General features: G+C 37.1%; 2 protein-coding genes across 2 annotated transcripts; both read left to right on the forward strand.

Moving 5' to 3' along the window:
• Nucleotides 1–6,163: 6,163 nt before the first annotated feature.
• On the forward strand, nt 6,164–17,484 carry LOC147478162 (acid phosphatase 1-like). Its single transcript, XM_086583757.1, has 3 exons — nt 6,164–6,931; nt 16,509–16,718; nt 17,128–17,484. The coding sequence occupies exons 1-3, from the start codon at nt 6,543–6,545 to the stop codon at nt 17,303–17,305; spliced, it is 777 nt and encodes a 258-aa protein (XP_086439883.1). The 5' UTR covers nt 6,164–6,542; the 3' UTR covers nt 17,306–17,484.
• An 8,097-nt stretch (nt 17,485–25,581) lies between these two features.
• On the forward strand, nt 25,582–27,667 carry LOC147478163 (CBL-interacting protein kinase 5-like). The gene is made up of 2 exons (XM_086581907.1): nt 25,582–25,748; nt 26,093–27,667. Exon 2 carries the CDS (start codon nt 26,185–26,187, stop codon nt 27,547–27,549), a length of 1,365 nt encoding a protein of 454 aa, XP_086438033.1. The 5' UTR covers nt 25,582–25,748; nt 26,093–26,184; the 3' UTR covers nt 27,550–27,667.
• Nucleotides 27,668–27,713: the final 46 nt, after the last annotated feature.

The following is a 27,713-nucleotide window of genomic DNA, read 5'->3' on the forward strand; positions in this document are numbered from 1 at the left end:
CTTGGATAAGTTGTGTGAGTTCCTCTTCTTGCTGAACCATACAGTTTTGAAAGAGAGAACCAAAATGAGCTTGCTCATGGTTATTTGTCATTCCCAAAAGCTCTTTTGATGCTAAGACTGCACTTGGTTACCTCTCCAAGTATATCATGGAACTTTGATGCTGGAAGTTCCTTGGTAAAAATGTAGGAAGTTGTTGGTCAACCGTTAACAAAAGTCGTTGTCAATGTTATTCTTGAACTTTTCACGCGACAAAAATGTCTCTTCAATATGCTTAGTTATCTCATGGAAATTCAGATTTTGCAAAAGAATTGCATTAGCTTGATTATAACAAGAAATCCATATATATAGTTATCTCAACATAATTACATTTATTTAGTTTTATGCAAAATGGTTTTGTTCATGGTTATTTTTGTCCCGACATGTGTTCTTTACAATATCATCTATGACTCCTTGGCTCGGCCTACCATAATGTACTAATCCAACCATGTCCAGATCAAAGAAACTTACGCACCCAACTATATAGATTTTAAAAAACGATTTTGTTCATTAACTGTGCCGCAAGTTACTTTACCTGAGATGCGTTCATTACAATATCATCTATGACTCCCTCTGTCGGGCTCGGTCATGATGTACTAATCCAACCATGTCCAGATCAAAGAAACTTACGCACACAAATCATACAACCGGAATTTCTCCTTCCGCACACAAAATCAATCTCATTTTTGTCACAAGAAATGGGATAACGAACCCATAAACATGCTCTGAATAATTTAAATTCACCTAATACTAGACCCCATTTTTTGTAAAAATCTGTTTTTACACACAAACTTTTGGTTTTTGAATGAATAAACAATTATAATATGTTGAAGAAATAAATATAGAAGTGAGGCATACCTTTTGCGTGCTTTCATTAATTACCTCATACTATGGACGGGCAATATCCAAGATAATTCCAACACGAATATCCAGCTTCCCCGTATCGTCAAGTACTTAAGCAAAAACCTGGCTGATAAAAAATATGAGAACACATAAAAATATCAAAAAAGTTAAACAAATTAATATTAAAAAGAAAATCCTTACTGGTACCCTGCCCAATATAATATATATCCGCCCAACATAATAACAAACCCAATACAATAAACAGGCCCAATATAAAAATACCCATCAATGAAGAGCCCATAATCATCAAAGTCCGCCAATAATATACGTTAACACCCGCCAATGATAAACGTTAAACCCCGCCATATATCTAGTAATTAATCGGTTCCATTTTAATAGAATATGCATAGATTTCTACCCAAGCCCACACAAAAGCCCAATTCAAACAACTATCCAAATCCATATCAAAACTCATATCAAACCCCGCCAAATACATAAATGTTAAACCTCGCCATATAGTACGTAATTACCTAGAGTGGCACTGAACTAACATGTAAAATGACCGGTTTACCTGTAGGTAAAATTTCGGGTCATTACAGAGCTTGAGGCTCAGGTGGAGCGCGCACGCGCCTTAGTGGTTCAGTGGGTGAGGGCGCACACACTTTAGTATGAATAGGCCCAATTGTACTAGGCCCAACAAGAGAATCAATGAGGGGGCGCGTGCCCCTTAGTTGCTTGTTTGGTGAGGGCGCACGCGCCACTATCTGTGCGTCTTCAGTACAGGTGCCAATAACTTCTGCAGTGGGTTCAATAACTTCTACGGCAGGAACCATACCTTCACTAACTACTGGGAGGTGCCAAATCTGCCAAACACTCCCCCTAGGACCAATTTCCAGGCACAGCTAGAGCTTGAAAGAAAGCTTCATATTCTACAAATCGTACATCACGAGAGATAACCAGTTTTCTTGTCGCCGGATTGTAACATATGTAGCCTTTCTGTGTGGTAAAAAATACATTGAGTAGCCCGAGCATCGAATGTATCTCGATGAATAGCTTACTAATATACATAACAAACACACTCGAAAACTCGCAGATGAGAGAGATCTAACGGCCTAGATTTGAGCACTTCCAATGGTGACTTAAAACCAAGAACCCGACTGGGAAGACGATTAATCAGATATGCAGAAGTTAAGACACCATGAGACCAATATTGCTTAGGAACATTCATGCCCAACATAAGAGCACGAGTAGTCTCTAGAAGATGTATGTTTTTTCTTTCAGCCACACCATTCTGCTAAGGTGTGCCAACACAAGTAGTTTGATGAATTATCTCCTGGCTACGAAGGTACTCAGGTAACATACCTTTGCAAAACTCAGTGTCATTGTCAAATCTAAACATCTTGATTTTAGCACCAAACTGATTAGTAACCATATTATGAAAATCTTTGAAAATAGTCACAACCTCAGTCTTCAATTTCAATAAATATAACCATGTAGCACGAGATTTATCATCAATAAACAACACAAAATACTTATAGCCATCATAATAATTAACAGGAGCATGTCCCCATAAATCAGAGTGGATTAACTCAAACAAATTATTATACACAGTATACGAGTTTGGAAAAGGTAAACGAGTTTGTTTAGAAAATTGACAAACATCACAAACATCATCAGAGTTTATAAAAACATGTGAAAATAAATTTGACAGGACACGACTAGATGGATGCCCAAGTCTTTTATGCAAAATGCGACTATCAACTAAACCACTAGCTTGACACGCCTTCTTATGAGACTTCAACAAATAATAGAGCCCATTGGAATAAATTCCTTCACCAATCGTCCTCTTCGATTGTTGATCATAAAAGACGATAGAGTTAGGAGAAAAAATGACATCACAATTTAAAGAATTTGTAATTTTTCCAACAGCTAGAAGTTGGATAGAGAAGGAAGGAACAACAAGAGCATCACTTTTAACACTTTGATAAAAAAAAAATCCACTTGACCACTACCTAGAATGGGGATGGTGGATCCATTGGCTATAGAAATATTATGTTTTTCGGTCTTGGACACAAAATTATGGACAGAGGCCGGGCAATTAGCCATATGATCAGTAGCCCCCGAATCAATTATCCATGAGTTACAATTTTCTGGCATAGTGAAATAGGCATGTAAATTACCTGACACATCAGTTGAGACATACTGACCTTTGCTAGATGGCATGGACTTAGTGAGTTGTTAGAGAATTTGACTCAACTGATGACTAATATCTGAGTTGGAAATTGATGTCTCGGCTACTGCAGCATGATCTTTCTTGGACAGTTCTCTTTTAATGTGTGGATGTAATTCCCAACAACGGTCCTTGGTGTGCCAGTTTTTACCACAATGATCACAATGAGACAATTCCCTTTTTCCCTTAAGATGAACCACACCCTTACCTTTTTTGAATCCCTGTGACTTCTTTCGAAAATCATTTTCTACAAGTAGTACACTAGATTCAGAGATTGAAGACTTCAACTCAGAGCTCATGGTTTTTTCCTGTTTCCTTTCTCTGAATAGTTGCACAAACCACAACAAGTGTTGGAAGAGTGTTTTCCATTAGAATATTGCTTTCTAGATTTTCATATTATGGTTTGAGACTACGAAACAATGCGAAGATTTTATCCTCTTCAGCAAGTTTCAAAAGAGTTTTAGCATTTGTGGTGTGTGGACAATATATGTTTAATTCATCCAACAATTTCTTCAAATTTCCAATTAAGGTGTTCTTTAAAAGTCTTCTCACTTTGTTGCAAAACACCGATTGCAAGTTGAAATTCAAAAACACGGGCATAATTGTTCTGGTTTCCATATAAATCTTTAATTGAATCCCACATCTCCTTTGCAGAATCATAGAAAATAAAAATTCCAGCAATAATTGACTCCATCAAATTGAGTAACCAAGATCGAACAAGTTGATCATTAGACACCCAATTCTCATATTCATCATCATCAAGGGCAGGACACTCCTTTGCACCATTAATGAACCCTAGTTTCCTTTTTCCACCCAGAGATAAAAAAAACACCCCTAGACCATGGTATATAGTTTGTTCCATTCAAAAAATTGGTGACAGTTTCTAATCGGGATTAGACTCAGTCTCTATTGTTACAGCAGACTTTGGATTTGGATTTGGATCTGTCATGGTTTTTGGTTCAAATAAGTAGAGGTTGGTTGAGAGAAGAGATTAAATGCTCCGCTTTGATACCATATAACAAACAACAACTAATTAAAGGGACAAAACACAGGATTTATAATGGTTTGATGCCATTGTGGCAACCTACGTCCACTAGAGAAGAAAGAGGTTTATTGTTTGATTGAAAATATTAGGGTTCTGTTATAGGGATTTATATAGGCACAACACGAGTGCACAATCGTCTATAGTGTTTCTAAAAGAGTGGAGTCTTCCCTTTATAAAACTAACAACTTAGATTTTAATTTAGAGGTCTATTTCAGATATTTTGTGATCATATCTTCTATCAAGGTTTGATCCAAATCGTGTAATCTTGTGCGGTTGTGCAGGTGACTTGAAGGTGACATGTGTGGTCCCACATTTCATCACATTTCGATTAATTTTACGTGCACTAAGCCACGAGGTCAACAAATTTTACTGTTTTTTTTAAAAGGATTAATAGGGTTAGGCAAACCCTTAACAACATTAGAAGATTATAATCTTACATAAACTTCTCCTCTTACATTATTTGCGTTTATCTCAGTTAACACACTAGTGAGAGGAGGACCATTACAAATAAAACTCTCATCAACATGAAAGCCTTGCTAAATGATCAGCACTTTTGTTCACTTCTCGATACACATGTGCATGTTATTTTCTGCAACTAATCTGGTGTGTGTTTTATGGCTGCCCGAAAGTTGTTGCACGCACTGAAATCTTGTTAAAGTCGTGTTGTTGACATAGTTGTAGACTGACTTCAATTGCCATGAGCTCTTGGTATATATAATACCAATCTTTTATTTCCACCTCCAGTAAATGTGAATATCACAATTCCATTAAGGTCTACTGCTATATATACCACCATAGCCAACATACTGATCAGTCATGGAACCATCGGTATTTAACTTGATGAATGCAATGGGGGGTAGCTTCCATTTGCAATAGAGGGGAGTCTTGTTCTTGTTCTTGTATTGAACATCTATGCCAAGTCTTATCAAAAGGGTGTTTATATCTCCAACATTAGGCATCAAGACTATTTTAATTCCCAGATAGATTTTCATGTCCTTAATAATAAAGTAAGCTAGTTGATCCCAAGATTTTGATTTGTTCTGAAATCTTCTACCATTTCTCTCTATCCATATATATATAGCCAATAGTTGCACATGCATAGGCCTTATAAATTTTGATCTGCTTTGAATTGGGGGTCTTTTTTCTGCACAAGTTAATGAGGTCACACCATTCTTCATTTGATCAGGATTTGACAAAATTCCCAAAACCAACCATCTGTTTGACTTTTGCCCAAACCTTACTTACTTGCATACAACAGTCGAAGTACAAGTGTTTCAAGTTCTCCCTTTCAAGATTACAAAAGCAACACTTTGGTAAGGACTTTTTTATGCATGAGTCTATCTTGTGTTCAAAGGCTATCTGAGGACAATTGTCAACTATTGAAAGAGTGTTTGGGTAGCACCAATTTTCCCCACACCATCTTGCACCAGTTAGGCTGACCTCTTTTCATTCTAAGTGCTTGATAAGCAGTTTTAGATGAAAATGTTCCTGAAGGAGTATTAAGCCAAATGACTCTATCCGGGCAAATGAGTGTTTATATATGTGGCTAAAATTGTTTTTTTAAAATCATTATCGGGTAAATCATGTACTACCTAGTTCCAATATCCATTGGAGATTAGAGAACTAACTTTTGCATCTAAGGGTAAATAATCTATAAGATTTATGGTCTTTTCTGAATTAATGAGTGAGTCCTTGATGCACCATGGATCATACCACAATATATTTGATTAACTTGATGGCATATTTTCTATTCTTGAAAATGTATCTCCAAATCCAAGAGCAGTCCCTCAAAATGGTCATAGTCCATAAGCATTTAACAAATTTTACTTGAAAGAGGCGTAACCCAATAGTTTTAGTAGACTGGTTAAATTTTGTTTGTAACCCGAATGGTCTATGTAATGCGAGTATTGATCTGTGAAGATCCGATAAAAAATTTCAACCACCAGTTAGGAATGAGTTTACATCATAATTAAAATGCTACAACCCTTAATGTATCCGGTATCCCTGAACATTCTTCTGTAGGCACCCACCTTAATCCTTCGATATCCGGAGCTTCAAAATAAGGAGGTATATAATTTAGTCATTTCAGTAGTCTGGATACAGTAGGAGGTATATACAAAAGAAGAAGATGTGCGCCAAATCCGCCAATATCCTACTTGTGGTTACCTTCAACTTTTTTTTTTCGATAGAAGGCTATCGTCAACTTTGGCAAATAAGGTTCTCATTATGACATGATCCATGTACATAATTTTTATTTGTGGTCCTAGTCGTCCTGGACAATATGGTAGTTATCCACATAATCGAGGTCATTTGTGTAGAAAGCTTGTATTTGGAGCCAAAGATCTAACAATCTGAGCGGGATACATAGGTTCCTCTGCGTGATTTTCCATGGAAGGACTATCACTTATATTCCTTGCCTTCATTGTAGCAATATGTCGTGCTTCTCATCATGGGGGACTTCCCCTTCCAATTCACCTCCGGTCAAAATTTCACTCCGATGACCACCTCAACACGGGCATATCATGTGATAGTTGGCGTCTCGCAGTAGAGACTAACAACATTGGTTATTGGCATGGAATTCCGGTTGAGTGCGAGAACTATGTAGGCAACTACATGCTTCGTGACCTTTACGGTGAGGACTCAAAATTTGTTGCCAACTTAGCCACATTATACATTGAAAGTCTTGATCTTACCGGAGATGGCAAGGACGTATGGGTGTTCGATATTGATGACACTCTGCTGTCTAATGTGCCTTACTATGCTGTGACAGGATTCGGGTAAGTCTAAGGCTTGAAACTTGCTATTTTAACTAATAGTGTATTGTTGGATCTACTCTAACATTCTTTCAATAAAAAAAACAATTGCAATCGTTCATTATAGAGAGATTTGAGATAATATTTACTTGATTGATATCTACTGTTTACACAATTGTTTATATAGAGTTTACAAGTTCCAATTCCGTACATATTGTTGCTATCTACGTTAATATAAATTCTAAAACAAATAGGAAACAAATTGTACAAGCGAGAGCTGTTTACTGGAATGGAAGGCGTGGGCGCGCTCTAGTTGTACTAGAATAGAGGGCGTGCGTGCTCTGACTTCTAATACTCCCCCTCAAGTTGGAGAGTGAATGACAAGAACTCCCAATTTGTGAATTAATCTCATAAAGGTATCCTTGCCGAAAGGTTTAGTGAAGGTGCCAGCCACCTGATCTGAGGATGGAACGAACGTAGGAGATAATAACTTGGTTTGTATCTTTTCGTGTAAGAAATGACAGTTCAGTTTGATGTGTTTCGTTCTTTCATGGAAAACTGGATTCTGAGAGATATGGAGGGCGGCTTGATTGTCACAGAACATGGTCATCGGAGAGGAGTGAGAGAAGCCTAAGTCATGCAAAAGATACTTCAATCATTGAAGTTCACAGGCAAGAGTGGCCATGGAGCGATATTCTGCTTTAGTGGAAGAACGTGACACTGTGATTTGTTTCTTTGTTTGCCAGGAGATAGGACTAGAACCAAAAAAAGTACAATAACCACTAGTAGAACGACGAGTGATAGGACAGCTTGCCCAATTGGAGTCACAAAAGTCAGAAATGTGCAAATAACTAGTACCAGATAAGAGAATCTCTTTGTTGATCGAACCTTTAAGGTAGCAGAGTATACGATGAGCAGCATCTAGATGTGGAGTCCGTAGGGACTGCAGGAAACGGCTGAGATAATAAACATAGTAGGTTATATCTGGCCGTGTAACCGTGAGATATAGAAGACGCCCAATCAGGCGACGGTAGACTGTAGGATCCTGGAGTAATGTGTCATCATCGGTATTGAGATTGATGTTCTGTTCCATAGGGAACTCAAAAATGCGACTACCAGTGGTACCATAATCAGACAGAATGTCTAAAATACACTTACGCTGTGTAAGGAATAAGCCTTCCTTGGAGCAAGCCACTTCAATACCCAAGAAATATTTAAGACGTCCCAAGTCCTTGATATAGAACTTTGCTTCTAAAATTTGCTTCAAGTTCTGAATGATAGATGGATTGTTGTCGGTGATGAAAATATCGTCCACATAAACAAGAACAAATGTAGAATAAGAGCCACGAATATGGGTGAACAGAGAATAATCAGACTTGGACTGAATGAATCCAGCATCGATGAGAGCGGTAGATAGTTTGGCAAACCATTGCCAAGAAGCCTGCTTGAGTCCATATAAAAGGGCTTATTGAGGGGACATACTCTGTGCTCCCCCTATTTGGCAAAGCCAGGAGGTAAAGTCATGTAGACAATTTCATCCAAATCACCTTGGAGAAAAGCATTGTGGACATCCAATTGATAAAGAAACCGGTTCCGGATAGCAACAATGGAAAGAAGTAATCAGACAGTGACTAATTTTGCAACAGGAGCAAAAATGTCATGATAATCGCGGCCTGCAATCTGATGGTAACCTTTAGCAACAAGACGAGCTTTGTAACGCTCAGTAGAACCATCGGAATGATATTTGATCTTGAAAACCCATTTACAACCAATATGCTTAAGATGAGAGGATAAATGGACAAGAGTTCATGTGTTATTCTTCTCCAAAACTGTAATTTTAGCAGTCATAGTAGCTCGCCATTCTGGAATTTTGACAGCTTGAGAAAATGATACAGGAACAACTAAATAAGACACTTTAGAAAAAAAAAAAAACTTTATGACAAGGAGAAAAATTAGTGTTAGAAACATATAAATCCATAGGATAAGGGGTGGAAGTCTTTGTTATCTTAGAATCCGATTGAATGAGATTGGCCGAATGAGGGACTGTGGGTGCCTTGGTGAGAGTAGGACAAATGATAATCTTTGATGAGAAGTGGTGGAGGGTTTCATACTCTATGAGATCGAGGTGAGCCAGGGGGGTCCAAAATTGCATGTGGTGCTGGAGGAGGGCCTGTGGGTGGTGGAGCTGATTGTGGAAGAAAGTCAGCTGGAGGGAAGGTGTGCAGCGCTCTAGTTACTGCTTGGATCGAGGGCGCTGCGCTCACTGATTATGGAAGAAGGGCAAATTTGGAGGGGAGGGCTTCGAAGTTACCTTGGATCTATGGCACGCTGTAGCGCGCTCTGATTTCAGGAGCTATAGGAGAGATGTCGAAAGTTTCATTGTCTGGGATGGGTAAAGGATAAACAGGTAGGTCAGATGGTGTGGAAGATATGTGTTGATAAGGGAAAACATGCTCATGAAAAAGCACGTCACGAGATGCAATTTTTTTTTTTTGAAGTAATATCATAAACGCAATAGCCTTTTTGAGCATAAGGATAACCAATGAAGATGCCAGGTTTACCTCTTTGATCAAATTTATTTTTAATGGAAGTGTTGTGAGCAAAATATAAACAACCAAAAACACGAAGATGTGCAATAGCGGGAGATGTTGTAAACAAAATCTCATGAGGGGATTTGTGATGTAATAAAGGGTTAGGAAGTTTGTTAATGAGATATAGCTTGTGGTGAGAATGCATTTACCCCAGAAAGATAATGGGAGATGAGCTTGAAAACGTAATGCTCTGGCAACATTGAGTAAGTGGCGGTGTTTTCTTTCAACAACAGCGTTTTGTTGTGGGGTGGCAACGCAACTACGTTGGTGGATAACCCATGGTTGGAAAAAAATTGTTGCATAGTGTGGGATATAAATTCGGATCCATTGTCGGATCGAAGGACTTGGATTTCATGAAAATGGCCATCAATGTTCCCGTGGCCAAATATAAGTAAATGAATTTTATAATGAAATTGAGTATGAACCATGGCAAAAAAGATTGTAAATGCATGGCAGTTTCAAATTTGACAGTCATAAGATAAATTCATGTAGCACGACTAAAATCATCGACAATAGTTAAGAAAAAACGAGCATTGGAATAGGATGGTAAGTGAAAAGGACCCCAAATATCACAATGAATCATTTGAAAATGTCTAATAGTTTTAATTGAACTATGGAAAAAAGATAAATGTATTTGCTTAGCTTGTGGACATACATGGCAAGTAGCATTATTGGAACTATAAATAAAAGGATACTGCTTAGTTAAAATCTGCAAAGGAGTGGAAGAGAGATGTCCTAAGCGATAGTGCTATAAATTATTGGTGGTAGAGTTGTGGGATGGGCAAACGGAAGCTAGTTGAAGATGGTAGATGTCACACCCCAAATTTCCAAACAATATTTAAAACAATTATATTCAATTATCTGGAAACCCGGGGTGAAACAAAACCCAAAACTCTGTTATCAAACACGATATATACAAAATTGAAATCAAAATAACACTAAAAGGAACAATCCTTTAATCACATTATTAAACTACAAATAAACTAACAAACTCTATTACATCTGTCTCAAACAAAAGCGTACCCTTCAAAAAATCTTAAACCAGAAGACTCCAAGAGCAACTCCCAATCACGTGTCCTTATCCACTGCACTCCACCATCTATGTTCCCAAGAACACACCCATGTTGCAAAACAAAGCAAACATGGGTCAGCAAATTGAATTTGCTGGTATGAGTAGACTAACAACAAAATATATATAATAATCTTTCAAATTAATAAATATAACATTACAGCAAATTGAATTTGCTGGTATGAGTAGACTAACAACAAAATATATATAATAATCTTTCAAATTAATAAATATAACATTACAAAATATTTCAACTTGGAAAACAATATAATTCCGTTTTCCAAACCAAAACGGCGTATAGTTTCTTCCCAACTAAGATTTCAATCCCAATATACATTTCCAAGATAACTCACAATAGAAATACCACTTATTACATACACATATGATAACTTAATTAAATATTGGTTTGATACACATTACCTTTAAGCCAACACGTCATCTCATGGTAGGATATTTACATCCCTGCATAAAAGATTAACAGATCCTACCCTCCTGCAAAAACAGAGTTAGACAGCACTATAAAAGGATTTATCTCAGTCAGTCAAATTTCCATTCATAATCAAACCTCATTTAAGACATTGAAGTCTAATTAATACAACATAGATCGTCCCACATATTCGGGGAATACTACTTATCATACCACCTATATCAAGGGTAGTCATTCACATGACATCATTACGTCATAAAGTTTCCAAGTGCATATCTATATATCTCAGACTATTACAAGTCATTAATGCTTTCATAATAACATATCATTTTAGAGTCATTTCACAATCACAGAAAAGATCACAAGCATTCAATAATATTATTCTCAGTCACACTTCACATCCATAACCTAACACAAACCACCTCTATATTTCTTTGTAAGAAAGCATATACATCATAATACATAAATATTCATAGGCAATAACTCACTCATACGTAAAATCAATATTTCATTTTGCTTATTAATTATCTTGTTGACTCATTTATAAACAGACTCAACCCAACCTTTAGTTCCTACTCCACGATTTGCACTCCACACATTTGCCAAATCACACATACACGTGTGCCTCTCTCCCACCGAGTATCACTATATCACAGCCATCTCTGGGCTTTCCATACACATAATCACAGCCTCTTTGGCTATAAAATCTCATATCATTCATGGCACATTCAATGAATACCTTGGGTCATTCCCGCCACATTCAAGGAATACCCATCATAACACTAACGGGCCATTCATGACACATTCAATGAATGCCCTGAGTCATTTCGCCACATTCAAGGAATATCCAAACCTATATTCCCGTACATTCAAGGAATACGACCAACCCGCAAGGCGAATACCTTAGTTCCTCTCTAGAGCAGTCCAAACTATTGGGTCATTCATGGCACATTCAATGAATACCCATCTATCATATGACATCACAATTCATAATATCTCATTACCAAATCCTGAGGCGTGGAAAGTTTTAAAGATGTGGGCAACACATTAAAACATTATTATCACTTATAATTATATTAGCATTACTCATGTCAAAACAGACCACACATGCAAAGGGTCATTTTCGCGCGTCAAGGCAAATCAAGCACTTAAATATCATTGAATGTAAACAGACTTATAATCAAACAGATACAATTTACATAACCACACTCATATACACAATATCGTAAACAAATAGTTCATTAGCCTAAATTCAAGTCCACACACACTAATGTCCAAAACATATCCACATATACTAAAGTCTATATTCATATACAACTTCTATCTCACACATATATATTTATGTAGTCTCAAAACAACAGTAATTTCTAACACAATCACATAGTTATCACACACACACACACACACACACACACACACACACACACACACACTTTTGTTCAAAGCTGCCTACGTATCCAAATCTTTTATAATTGGAATCAAACCTTCGTAGTTCTTAACCAATTCTCCAAATATTTTAATAATCACGATAAAAGAAAACATATAGATATCTTTTCATTCCACACCAATATTTCCACAATAGTAAGAATATATCGAAAGTATAATAACCACTGACCATCTAATGTCATCATGTAACCACCCAACTATATCCATTTTAAACTTTAGCTAATTCTAACAACCTTGTTAATCCATGCCTTGACAGACAACCCACCATTGGATCTGCCTAAAATTTGTATATGTCATTTAACTGGATATCAAGAATCTATGGATTTAAATTTGAGGTCAATCCGATAATAGGTTGACCTCCATCTAAGTAGAAACAAAGGACTGCGCCCATCAATTTTCTGGTGTAGTTTCTACTACGACCAATCCCACTAATGGAAGCCTGACAGATATCAAGCCGTTGGGTAAATCTAAAAATCTAATATGGAAGACTACAATGTGTCAAGAAACTATGGATTAAATTTCATACAAATCCGAGTAAATAAAGGTCACCATCTAAGTAGAAACAAAAGACTGCGCACTGCAGTTTTTCTGGTGTAGAAACACTACGACATATCACGCTTATGCGCGCCTCAATAGAAATCCAACCGTTGGATATGTTTAAAGTTTTAATATGTCAGACTACAATGTCTTATAAAATTACAGATTAAATATGAAATAAATACAATAATAATTTGACCTCCATCTAGTAAGAAACTTCTGACTGCGCAGTGTAGTTTTTCAGGTCACCCTTTTTCAATTCATCTTCTTCTCAAATATTCCTAGTTAATATAAATAACCAAACGTTAACAAAATTTAAGAGGAGAAATCTAGCACACACAAGATAAGTGTATTAATACATACGAAATTATCCAACAAGAAACCAACGTGGAAATTACCCATTATATTTTAATTGTTAACCTTGACACCATATCAAACAAACTTGCATCATCCGTTCTAACCAATCTTTTGTCAAACTTCAATACATTAATAATTACGATAATAGATCGTAGAAGTGAATATATATCAAAGAGAAATAAAAAGAAAAATCCACTCACCCGTGATACGCTCCTGCTATCAGCTATCTATCAGTAGATTTTCAGTAAGAATTCTCCTTTCTCCTTTATGTATAAAACTCTATTTTTTCTTCTCTGTGTAAAAACACACACACTCTCTCTCTACTGTTTAAAACTCTCCGTATAAACTCCTGTGTAAACACATTTTTTTTCAAAAACCCCTTAAAAATAGGGAATGGGGTTTATCCTCTTTACCTTATCTTTTTCTAATATTTATCCTTTTATTTTATTTTATCTCTTATTATTATTTTTATTATTATTATTATTTATTGTACTAGAAAAATATTAAATAAAAACACGGGGTGTTATAGTAGAGTTCCCCATTAAGCCATCCCAATCCAATCTTCTTCTTCGATAATTAGTCTTGAAAAAAACAAGAATCATTAGTGAATGTGACAGAGATAAGGTGAGACTTGACTAGTTCACTAATGGAAAGCAAGTTAAAATGAAAAGTGGAAACAAACAGAACGTTGTCAAGACGCAATAGAGAAGAGAGAATAACACTACTAACATGAGTGATTAAATGGTCTATTTCATCTGGAAGTTTAAGAGTGTAATGTGTTAAACAAGTATGATAATGAGAAAACAAATTTAACGATGAACAAACATGATTGGTAGCACCAGAGTCGATGATCCATATGGATTTAGAGAAACACGATAGAGAAATACCTGTCAAGTTGGCTTGTGAAGTGGTGCTACCTAAATCGAGCAAACTGAGAAGTTGGTTGTTTTCTTCTATGAAGAAAACATGAGGATTGGAGTTCGTAGCAACCGAATTGGCTTGAGCAGGCTTGGGGGAATAACCGTGCAGTTTATAACATGTACCAATATGATGTCCAACTCTGTTACAATTATTGTAAAACGGACGCGATGAGAAGGGGCGTGCACCCTCTGGTTGCCCTGGATCTGAGGGCGCGCACCCTCTAGGTTGTTGCGAACCACTGTTGCTCTGCTGAGGTTTGAACGGGCCTGGTTTCGAAGAAGAAGCCCAATTGGGCTTTTTAAAGTGGGTACTCAGGGCAGCAGCGTCTGGAGCAGAAGGAAGAGATAGTGCGTGAATCTCTTGTTACTTCTCTTCCTGTCGGATTAAAGAGTAAATCTTTGACATACAAGGAAAATTATCCATTAAGAGAATTTGACTGCGAATGGATGTAAAAAGATCATCGAGGCCTTGCATGAATTTCATAGAACGACCATCTTCAATCTCTTTGGTAAAAATAGATGCATGACCACAAGTACAAGTAGATATAGTAGACAAAGAACTTAATTCATCCTATAAAGATTTAAGTAAAGTGAAGTAAACATAAGTAAAGTGAAGTAAACAGATACCGGATGGTTGTCTTGTTTGAAAAGAGTGACGGAATCCTTCAGTTGAAAGACCTTGGGTGCGTTAGTTTGTAAAAAACGATCACCTAGATCTTTCCAGATTTCGAATGCAGAGTCGGCACAAAGGATGCTTCCACGGATATTTGGAGTAACATAATTAAAAATCCATGAAGCAACGAGATCATCACATCGTGACCACTTGGCTTTCTCTTTGGGAGTAGTGGGAGGTGTGACGGACCCATCAACAAAACCAAACTTATTCTTTGCTCGAAGTGCTCTAGAGATAGACCGTAATCATGTCAGATAATTGTCACCGGATAACAGAAGAGATACGAGAACAGTCGTGGGGCTATGTGAGTGTGTACAAAGAAAGGATCATCGGAGCCTGAAAGAGAGTCATTATTGGTGTTTGAGTCGTCGGCCATTGAGAATTGAGAGGAGGAGGAAGCTTAGAGCGGCTAGGGTTAGGGTTTGGATCGAAATTAGGCTGATACCACAATAAATTTGAGAGAATATTTACTTGATTGATCTCTACTGTTTACACAGTTGTTTATATAGAGTTTACAAGTTCCTAATCCGTACATATTGTTGCTATCTATGTTAATAGAGATCCTAAAACAAATAGGAAACAATCTGTATAAGCGGTGAGAGCTGTTTACTGGAATGGAAGGCGCGGGCGCACTCTAGTTGTACTATAATAGAGGGCGTGCACGCTCTGACTTCTAATAGTTGCTATCTACGTTAATAGAAATCCTAAAACAAATAGGAAACAAACTGTACAAGCGGTGAGAGCTGTTTATTGGAATGGAAGGCGCGGGCGCGCTCTAGTTGTATTGGAATAGAGGGCATGTGCACTCTGACTTCTAATAGTTCTCTTGCACTCAAGTTCTCTAAGTTAGTGGATGGTAGAACTTAGAACATAATGTTGCAATAATATTTTATAATTTAGATTCAAATGGCACCTAAAAGAATATATATTAGAGTGTGGACCATTTGTTTATAAGTTATGTTTTTAAAAAAAAAATATTTAGAGGGTTAAATAGACCCACGCCGGTTACATTGAAGGACCCTAGTCCGAAAGCTTACATTGCCTGAAGGCTTATCAACCCCAAAGAGAACATAGCCCGAAGGCTCACCAACCCTAAAAGGCTACCACTAATGTGCCATTTTGATAAGTTATGTTGTGTCCACTTTGCATTACACAAATTGTTAAGGTAATTGTTCAATTCACATGTAAAATTTAATATTGCGCTTTATTAGTTTGTTCAGACAGACCCAGAGCCTTCCATTATTACCTAATCATAAAGATGGCTGTCGAAATGCCCTATGCCTTAGTTGGAGAACGTCAGTTCTTTTTGTGTTACTGGCTGCTTCTCATGGATGACTCAGAGAGTCAGAGGTTCATATCAGGGGAAGATATTGACAATATTTTGACCAACGATATGAATGTGGCTTGAGTAATTCAACTAGAAGGTTCTGCACACTATTTTCAATGATTTAGAATTCCGTAAATATGATGAAATTGTATATCTAGGACATTTTGAAATTTGATTTGGACTTTGATAATATTGTTGCTGTCCTCTTTGATAAGTATGTATGTAACTGATTGGGGATCATAGTTATTTTCCAGGGCTCAGCATTATAACGCTACATTGTTTGATCGATGGGTGGACTCGGTTAAAGCACCAGCATTGCCTGAGAGTCTTGAGCTGTATGAGAAATTATTGTCATTAGGTCTCAAGGTAGTGCTCATTGCAGGAAGACCAGATTTCCAGAGAAATGCTACTGAAACCAATCTAAAGAAAGTTGGCTTCCACACATGGGAAAGATTGGTGTTCAGGTAAAATTCATTGTTTCATAAAATAAAATGATTTGGAGAGAGAATAAAATAAATATTTGTTTAGATTTTAATTAATTAGAATTAATCACTAGTTAAAAGAGATGGTAGATGTGTGGTGGATAGATGTTTAGGAGACTTTTTCTCATAAACGCCTAGGAGCGAAGTTTTCCTTCTTCAGTGAAAAAATAAAAAATAAAAAAAAAAAAAATAAAAAATAAAAATAAATATATATATATATATATATATATATATATATATATATATATATATATGTTAGTTATGTTATATGCATTATTTTGGAACTCTTCGATCTCCTTACCGCAGGCGATCTTAACACCTTGGAAAACATTATACATGCCACTATAGCTGCTTTGATCTATATTAACCAGTTGATGATATTTGCTCACAGGGAACCGTCGGAATATGGACAAAAGGCTGTGGTATTCAAATCTCATCAAAGAAAAAAGCTTGAAGAACTAGGATTCAGAATAATTGGGAATATGGGGGATCAGTGGAGTGACATTTTAGGAACCAACGTCGGCAACAGGACCTTCAAGCTACCAAATCCAATGTACTACATTGGCTGAGTTTTGATTAATTTTTACCATATAAATCGTCTTATGGTTATGAACGAACTGGCCACTAGGTGTATTTGTGAATAAGTTTGTTGTAGATGCGAAGAACTGCTGTGGTTCTCTTCATAGTTGAAGACCTTTCAGTAGGTATTGGATCGTGAACATATATGAGAACTTGCTCCTTGCTCCGACTCTTTTACAAGTGGCTGACGAGACCCCTGTTTTATTTGTTTACAATAACCATACTGACTTGGCTTAATGCATGGAAACTGCAGCTCGGTTCCACTTTTACATTTGCCAGAACAAATCTGCTGGCATACACAATTAGATCACCACTTCATAATCATTCAATTTGGTCATCATTTTGAATTGTCAAGCTTTGATCACAGAGGTATAAATAAATCAATTATAGTGAGAAGTTGCTGTCCATCACACAGATTCCCTTTGATTCTCAACAACAACGAACACAACAACAACTACGTCCATACTGAGTTATGTGTGAGACGCGATGCTAAAAGTAAAGTTTAGGCATTAGAACAATTGATCATAAATCACTTATTAATTGTCTAACAAAGAAACTTACAAACTCGTTGCTCAAAGTCTCAAACTATTACTGCGATACCAATCTCCCCACACAATCAGTACAAAAATTCCTGAATCTACAACGCCCCTCCAAAAAAATTCATAGTAGTGCACTACTGCCCCATCATATACCTTGCTGGCTTGCGCCCCCCCTAAGGCCCTAACCCAAAATCCTGGCTCCGTTTCTGGACTCCACATGTCAAGATTCGTTCGGATAATGCATATATTTCACTCAGTTCAGTAACTAGTTCAACTTCTGATAGGGAGACACCTCTGTTAAGGTCAGTTCTCAGTAGTACATGGAGGGTATGGAGCTAGCTTTGAATCTTACTGATGAAATGAGTAATAACCTTATTTTCATTTGTTAATTTCTCATTACAATGAATACACTTTATATAGTGTTCCTATTACATTCACTCATCTAACTAATTCTGTTTTCATTCTGTTACAGGAATACTGAGCTGGATTCTGTTGTAACTGTTTTAAGTCTTCTATTCTGATGCTCCTGACTTATTCATTAATACACCCCCGCAAGCTGAACGGAGGCTGCTGAACCGAAAGCTTGGTCTTTAACATTTGAAATCTTGCTGCTGCCAAAGCTTTTGTGAAGATATCTGCGATTTGATCTTCTGTGCATAGATAGTTTATATCAATAGTCTTACTAGTGACAAGTTCTCTAATGTAGTGGTAATCCACCTCGACATGTTTGGTTCGAGCATGGAATACAGGATTGGAAGAAAGGGCAATGGCACTAATGTTGTCACACCAGATGAAAGGAGGTTTAGAGAGTGTAAACCTTAAGTCTCTTAAGAGGATGCATAGCCAATATAATTCTGCCGAAGTGTGAGCCAGTGATCTATATTCACCTACGCTTTGGATCTAGCCACTGTGATTTGCTTCTTGGAGGACCATGAGATGGGATTTGATCCTAGGAATACCGCAAAACCTCCTGTTGATCTCCTGTCAATTGGACACCCAGCCCAGTCAGAGTCACTATAAGTTGTAACCAGAGTTGGTCCTTTTGAGAACTTGATACCTTCAGTAATAGTACCTTTTAAATACCTTATTATTCTTTTCATGGCTGTGAAATGAACTACTTTTGGTTGATGCATGTGTTGACAGACTTGACTGACAGAAAATGCAATGTCAGGCCTAGTCTATACTAAATATTGTAAAGCTCCCACAATTAACCTGAACTCTATTGCATCAGACAATAAGTCGGATGTAGAGGAATCAGCTTTTGTTGTAGAGATAGGTGTAGAACAAGGCTTGACATTCTCCATCTTGGATTTCTTTAAAAGATCATAAATATACTTTGTCTGACACATGAATATAACATCTTTACTTCTATGAATCTCAAGCCCCAAAAATTAGCTCAACTCACCTAAATCTTTCATAGAAAATGTCTGACTGAGTTGCTTAATGATTGAAGCACACACTGCTGTTGAATTTCCAATGACTAAGATGTCATCCACATAAACAAGTATTATAGTAATAGTATTGTTATAATGTCTGACAAACAGAGAAAAGTCGGCATGGGTAGTTGTGAAGCCAAGAGCAAGTAGAGCTTGATACAGTTTCTCATACCAAGATCTGGGTGATTGCTTCAAACCATAGAGTGACTTCTTTAGTTTACAAACATGATGAGGCTTAGTAGGATCTTCAAATCCCGGGGGTTGCAACATATACACAGCTTCTTTGAGATCTCCATGCAGAAAAGCATTGTTTACATCCAGCTGAGTAATTTTCCAATCATCATATTGTAAGGCAAGACATAGAATAACTCGATCGATGCGGTGGTTTGGCAATTTGGACTAAAAGTTTCTGTGTAGTCAATGCCCTTCTGTTGGTGGTATCCTTTTGCCACCAACCTAGCCTTGAGCTTATCTATCAATCCAGTTGGCTTGTACTTTATCTTGAATACCCACTTATTTCCAACTAGATTCATTGACGAATCATAAGGAACTAACTCCCAGGTACCAGTATGATGTAAGGCATTAATTTCTAATGCCATTCTGCTTTCGCCACCCCTGCATCTTTCATTGCTTTGGAATAGCATGTTGGTGTTCTGAGGAGATCTTGAACCTTTGACAACAATGCCCGAGGTAAGGGATGCTTAGTTACAATGGTATTATGTGCATATCTTGGATTATGCTTAATAATACCACTCTTTGATCTTGTGTGAACTGATGAATGCTGAACTGGATTCTGAACTTGTTGAGATGGATTCTGAACTCGTTCTGATGGATGCTGAACTTGGTTTGATGGTGTTGAATGATGAATTGGTACTGAATCTGAACCATGAACTATTGTTGGCATTGAAACTGAAGTTGGTTGTGAGGTTTGAACTTGAGCTTGGGATGATGTTGAGACACGAATAGGTTCTAGTTGTTGAGTTTGAGATGATGGGTATGTACTAACTACGAATGGTTCAAATGTTTGAGGTTGGGGTTCTGACATGTGAGTAGATTGAATTGGATTAAAATGAGATTGATTGAGTGGTTGAGATGATGCAGAGGGATAAGAAGAGTGATTTAAGAAGAAAGGAGGATTTAATTGTATAGGAGTGTAGCTGGAGTTTGAAGGACTATGAGTTCTGACAGATGGAGGTTTGACATTTTGTTTTATGAACAGAAATTCTCTTTCATTAAACACCACATGTTTGGATATATACAACTTGTTTGTAACAATATCCATACACCTATATCCTTTGTACTGAAGACTATATCCCAGAAAGACACATGGTGTGGTTTTTGATTGAAGCTTATTACTGGTATATGGCTTGAGCCAAGGGTAACAGGTGCAACCAAAAACTTTAAGGAAGGAATAATGTGGAATTCTGTGAAAAAGAAGTTGAAAAGGTGATTTGTTTTGTAGCTTTATGGAAGAGAGTCTGTTTATTACATAGACTGCTGTGTTAAAGGCTTCAACCCAGAATTGAAAAGGGACTTGAGAATGGGCAAGTAGAGTTCTACCTACTTCAACAATGTGTCTGTGTTTCCTTTCTACAACTCCGTTTTGTTCAGGAGTATATGCACATGAAAAATAATGGCCAATACCATTTTGTTTTAGAAAATTTTCAAAAATATTGCTAGTAAACTCCCTACCACCATCTATTCTAACAGCTCTAATAAAATGAGACAATTGCTTCTCAACAAACAATTTAAAATCAACAAACACTTTTGCAAAATCTGATTTATTAACCAAGGGATAAATCCAACAGTACCTAGACCAATCATCCACAATACTGACATAGTATTTACAACCCGTGTGATGAGATGCAAAGGATTTTGGACCCCATAGGTCTAAATGAAGTAATGTAAAAGGTACATTTGATCTAGATGAAGGCGAAATAAAAGGTAACTTGTGACTTTTTCCCGGTGACATGCTTGACAAAAAGCTGTGGAGATTAAGCGAGAACCTTGCAAGGTTAGCTTGTTGATAGAAAGTACTTAAGAGAGAGTCTGTTGAGCAGGATGACCAAGTCTCTCATGCCAAAGTAAAGCATCCGCTTTATCACTTAAAAAAGCAGTAGGTTGAATAATGGTCTTTGAACCATAGTTCGTGATTCCAAATGAAACTCCGGAATTCCGAATATAGAGTCGAAATATCCGAAATCATCCGAAATTCCGAATGTAACAAGGGTCGAAATTTAATGAATTTCGGTTTTTGAATTTGTCGGAATTTCAAAAATTCCGAACTATGCTTTGAACATGATGTAAGACTTATAGGGTAAAGACCACCTTTAGTTGGACCTTGGAAAAGGATCTTCCCATAATTGAGATCATTCACAAGAAATTTACATGGAGTAAATTCAATGGAGCAGTTATTATCAATAGCAAACTTATTAACTGATAATAAGTTGGTTGAAATATCTGGGACAAGAAGTATATCTTTAAGAGTAAAGTTTGAATCATGTGTATTAAATGAAGAAGAACCAGTGTTTAGAATAGGCAAACCTTCCCCATTGCCAACTTGCACTCTATCAGCACCATGATATGGAGAATAGTTTGTCATGTTTGTAGTCTCTGCAGTAATGTGATTAAGTAGCTCCGAGTCAGCTATCCGGTGAGTATCTTTAGCATTAGAATCCTTTGTAGAAGAAAATGCAACATAATTTGAATCATTGGAGGTACCAACAACCATTGCAGAGAGTTTAGAAGGTGGAATCTTGCCAATGTAGGTGTAATTCATCCTATTATAGCAATCGATGGCAATATGACCAAACTTCCCCACAGATTTGACACACAGGTCTTGTGGAAGAATTAAAATCCTGTTGATTCAAATTGAATTCTTGCTATTGATTAAAACCTCCCCTGAATGATGCTCTACCTCTGCCTCTTCCTCTTGGAGGACTTCTGCCTCTGTTGGAACCATTAAACTGAGTATTTCCAGTTGAATGTGTAGTTCCACTACTCTGTCCAGGATTAACATTTGGATTCTTCCAGTTTGAGCTTTGTGATTTGACTGATGAGAATGCATGAGTAGTAGGTTCAGCTGTCATGGCTTTATCCATTTCTTCCACTATTATTTCTTCAGTCAAAAGTAAACTATGTAACTCATCAGCTGTGATATGATTAGACCTGCTCACTCTGATAGATGTAGTGAAGGCCTTATATTCACTTGAAAGACCTCTCAATATGTAATACACCATATCACTGTCAGATACTAGAGTTCCACCAACAACTAAACCATCGGAAATTTGTTTGGCTTCTTGCAAATATTCAGACATAGACTTATTTCCTTTCTTTAGTGCTTGTAACTTATCTTTCAACTGATGAATATGCGTAATAGTGATAGCAGAAAATCTTTGTTCTAGAGTACACCATAAATCCTTTGCAGTCGAAAGACCAACAATATACGGTAACACAGCTTTAGAGATTGTAGCATTGATCCAAATTAGTAGCATTTGATTTGTTTTCATCCACTCGATATATGTCGGATTGATACTGAAGGAGTTTCCCAGATATTTAAATGGACAAGGATTACTTCCATCAACAAATGTCATTAGATTGTGACTATAAAGAACTGGTAAGAATAATTGTTTCCAAACCATGTAATTATCTTTGTTGAGTTTGACATGAACGAAATTTGTAATATTTTGGATTTGAAACAGATTTGAAGATGGAGTTGATGATGGTGTTGAAGATGGAGGTAAAACTTGTTCAACTGATGAAGTCATATTGATGAACAAATCAAGCTAGATTCACTGATGAACAAATCAAGATTCACTAATGAACAAATTCACTAATGAACAAATCAAGATTCACTAATACAAATTCCACTGATGAACAACCAAAAAAAAAAAAAAAAAAAAAAACTTATCACTGATGAACTGAAAGACTTATCTTTCTGATAAACTTGAAACTGTGAATGAGTTGAGTTTAGATGAGTGAGATTGATGTTTGAGACTCGATCTCAACTATGAGCGAGCTTCCTTCATGAAGTTTTCATGGCCGTATGACACATGGCTCTGATACCATGATGAAATGAGTAATGACCTTATTTTCATTTGTTAATTTCTCATTACAATGAATACACTTTATATAGTGTTCCTATTACATTCACTCATCTAACTAATTCTGTTTTCATTTCATTACATGAATCCGAAATGGATTTACATTTGTAACTAAGGTCATCATCCACAAATAACCGAAAACCAAATAACCGAACCAAACCGGACCGAACCGACTGGTTTTTTCGGTTTCTAATATAACCGGTTCGGTTTTCGGTTCTCAATACTAAGAACCGACTACTTTTGTGCGGTTTTCGGTTTCATACCTCGGTTAACCGTTATAAACCGAACCGAACCGAAATTAATCTTATTTTACATTATTAAATTTTTCTCTTTTTGACTGCCCATAAATGTTGACTTACTAAACTTAGTCAGCACAGCAACTTGGACACCCAACTCTTAACTTTACCTAAGAACACCTACATATACATGGGCCAATATTCTTTGATGGGCATATGCGTTGAATATGGGACTAAAGTAAAATGGTAAGAGTTTCACCTTCAATGCTCAAAAAGCATTTTGATTTATAAAATAATCCAAAATGAAGACATGAAGAATTCTAAAAGTTTTAGAAGTATTTAAAACAAACTTCTCAAATTCTAACAATGACCCACTTCACAAAACTATGATTCCAACTCATCAACCATTAAAACTTGGTTAGAAATGAAAAGTGAAGGAGAAAACTCCATAGTTACTATTTCGTATGAAACGTAGATTAGAGCATGGATTGAGCAATTAACTTTTAAGTCGTCTCATGTTCATAAAATTGAATTGAATGAAAGTATGAAACTATACCAAAACTCAAAAACTTGACAAACTATTAACATTACCAACCAAAGTGATGAGAATGGACTATGTGCTTGGAATTAGATATAATGAAAAAAAGAAACAGTAGAAGTTATGTGAGATTGGGAAAAACAATGGTGTATTAAAAGAAATAAAGAAATGGGTGTTGGGTTAGAAATTGGTGTGTTGCAATTTGGTGAAGAAGAGATAGTGATAATGGCAAGTTGGAACAACAAACTGTTTTAGTCCCATATTGCTTAAAAAAGCCAAAAGTAACGCTAAAAGGAAGTTACAAATAGAGTAGCTGAGGCATGGGCCTCAACAGGTGCTCTGGAGGGCTCCATTTTGAGGGTCCATCGGTGGGCCGCTGACTAATTGTTAAAAGTTGTTGTCAAAGTCCAAAAACTAATTGTGGAATTTCGGTTTGGTTTTTAATCGGTTTTAGTGACTTGTCAGTTCGGTTTCGGTTGCTATTTTATAGAACCGATCAATTCGGTTCGGGCCAAGTTTTCATTATAAACCGGACCGAACCGAACCGTGAACACCCCTAGTTGTAACTGTTTTAAGTCTTCTATTCTGATGCTCTTGACTTATACATTAATAGTTACAACCTCATACTGATATTCGTTGAAGATACCTAGCTTTCTCAGTCCAGATTTCGAAGTCATTCACAAAGTTGGTGCCCTCTCCTACATCAACAAAAAGGTATGGCCTTGTCACAACAATCAAAAAGCGATTCAATCATAGTTAATAGCTCATTACGCATGACCCCCTTTCACTCGTTCGGCCAAACAGAAGCTCTTGTTAATACATTATTATGTTATTGTCCTTGATGTGTGCCTCAAATAAACCAAAAAGCTATACCACATGGGATGGTGGATATCTTTAAATTATGTTCATCTCGTCCATTCCGATCATTATTGGACCACAGACGATATGGAAAGTGTACCTTTCTCAGCTTACCACTGAGACACATGGCATAGCTTGATATCCAACTTATTGTGTGGCTACATTACATAGTCAATTATTCTCTGTATTTAAGGACCAATTCTTCATCACTGAATGTAGGATATGATTAACGTCTGGAGAATGGATATAGAAAATTATATGCGCCAATGTCGCCAAACGATTCAATCACATACGTCTTTTGGTCTAAAAATATGGATATGTAAGAGACTTGAAATAAATTGCTATGATGCCGAAATTCGAAGCCCTTCATATTTGTCGACTTTCAATATCTAATTGGCTTAAGAAAATATAAATGTCTGATGTCTAGAATATATATCTGATCTTCGTCCCACCATGACACCATCCGATCAAGATAATATATTTGGATCCAATAGAAAAGGTTTTGCATTTTATTATTTTTGGTAATAAGGAAATAGTTACATCAACCTCCATAAACAAAACCATAAAAAAAGGGTAAACAATCTGTTCATGCTACAATATCCTTCTGCATTATACACCACAAGTTGCTTTCTCTCCCTATAAAAAACAGAACTAGAGAAGTTCTAGTTCTTTCTGCCAACGCAATAAGGACACCAAATCAATGACCATCAGTTCTCTCTAGAGGTTAGTTGGTATTCATAATTTCATTTTGCATGAAAATCATACCGTTAATAGCTAATAGCTTAAACTGAATGGGCTACCTGTAATTTATATATATACTATACATATCATCACAACCAGCATACCATCCTTCAATAGGTAGAGAGTGTTGTCCTTCATTGAAAATGCACCCAAATTTTGCTATTTTAAGCCAATAACAAGTCTGTTAGCAGGAAACAATGAAGGATTGACATTCAATAAAACTGTGTTGAACTCTTCTTTTCTTTGAGAGAGAGTTCCAACGATAAACCTGCCTTGGGCCTAACTTCCTTTCTCACCCTCCTCCTAAAGCATGTTTGTTAATTCAGTTTCAGACCAAGAAGAGAAAACAAAGGAAAACGAAACTAGAACAGTGTAGTTGTTGAAAAGTTTATTTCGTTGGATTGGTCTGGAAGGACTGATGGAGAAGAAAGGGACCATATTGATGCAAAGATACGAACTAGGGAGGCTGCTCGGTCAGGGAACATTTGCAAAGGTTTATCATGGAAGGAATCTAAGATCTGGACGGAGCGACGCAATCAAGGTAATTGACAAGGAGAAGGTCCTCAAGGTCGGAATGATTGATCAGATCAAACGAGAAATTTCCGTAATGAGGCGTATTGAGCACCCTAATATCGTTCAGCTCTACGAGGTCATGGCAAGCAAAAGCAAAATCTATTTTGCCATGGAATTTGTTAAGGGCGGAGAACTGTTTAACAAGGTTGCAAAAGGAAAGCTGAAGGAAGACGCCGCACGAAAATATTTCCAACAGTTGATCGGTGCCATTGATTTCTGTCATAGCAGAGGAGTATATCACCGTGATCTCAAGCCAGAGAACCTCCTTCTAGATGAGAATGGCAACCTTAAGGTCACTGACTTTGGCCTGAGCGCACTATTTGAGTCACGTAGGCAGGACGGTCTCCTCCACACAACATGCGGAACGCCAGCCTATGTTGCGCCAGAAGTCATCAACAAGAAAGGTTATGACGGTGCAAAAGCCGATATATGGTCCTGTGGTGTCGTTCTCTTTGTTCTGCTGGCAGGTTATCTCCCTTTCCAGGATCCAAATCTCATGGAGTTGTATAAGAAGATAAGCAGAGGAGATTTCAAATGTCCTAATTGGTTCCCCACCGAGGTCAGAAAGATTCTGTCAAGGATTCTTGATCCCAATCCAAGCACGCGAATCACCCTTGATAAGCTCATGGAGAACCCCTGGTTTAAGAAAGGATATAAACCAATTGAGAACTCCCAACCGCATGAAAAAGAAAAAACGGAAAATCTGGGGGATGTTCAAGCAGCGTTTGAATCCACTTCTGATGAAAAACCAGAGAAGAAGAATGAAGCCACCAGTTCCATGAGACCAACTTGGTTGAATGCATTTGATATCATCTCTCTATCTCAGGGATTTAATCTATCAGGTCTGTTTGAGAAAGATAATGAACACAAGGCAGAAGCTCGGTTCACAACAACAAAATCACCAGCAGCAATTGTATCCAAGTTGGAGGAAATTGCAGAGACAGAACGCTTCAAGGTTAAAAAGAAGGATGGTCTGGTAAAGATGCAATGCAGCAAGGAAGGAAGAAAGGGACAGCTTGCTATAGACGCAGAGATTTTCGAGGTTACACCTTCATTTCACGTAGTGGAGCTGAAAAAAAGGGCTGGTGACACATTAGAGTATGAGAACTTTTGCAACCATGATTTGAGACCTTCTCTAAAAGATCTGGTATGGGCCTGGCCAGGAGGAGAGCAGCAGCAGCAACCACCACCAAAACTACAACCTGCTTAAACTACTTGTATTTTTTTTTTTCTGTTTTTTTTTAAATCAGAAGCTGGAGTTGAGTGCTTCTATACCTTGCATTTGCATTCTTAGCATGATTTGTATCACTATTGGTTTTTCCTCACCATTTTTATCCGTTTTGCAACTCCAATCGGAGCTCAGATCCAACTGAG

Source organism: Coptis chinensis, chromosome 9 (genome assembly GCF_015680905.1).
Source record: "Coptis chinensis isolate HL-2020 chromosome 9, ASM1568090v1, whole genome shotgun sequence".
Taxonomy (NCBI): domain Eukaryota; kingdom Viridiplantae; phylum Streptophyta; class Magnoliopsida; order Ranunculales; family Ranunculaceae; genus Coptis; species Coptis chinensis.

Coding starts and splice junctions, on each gene's coding strand:
- LOC147478162 (XM_086583757.1), top strand. CDS start 6,543: ATGGAAGGACTATCACTTATATTCCTTGCCTTCATTGTAGCAATATGT. Junction 6,932..16,508: donor TATGCTGTGACAGGATTCGG/GTAAGTCTAAGG, acceptor GTTATTTTCCAG/GGCTCAGCATTATAACGCTA. Junction 16,719..17,127: donor TGGGAAAGATTGGTGTTCAG/GTAAAATTCATT, acceptor ATTTGCTCACAG/GGAACCGTCGGAATATGGAC.
- LOC147478163 (XM_086581907.1), top strand. CDS start 26,185: ATGGAGAAGAAAGGGACCATATTGATGCAAAGATACGAACTAGGGAGG.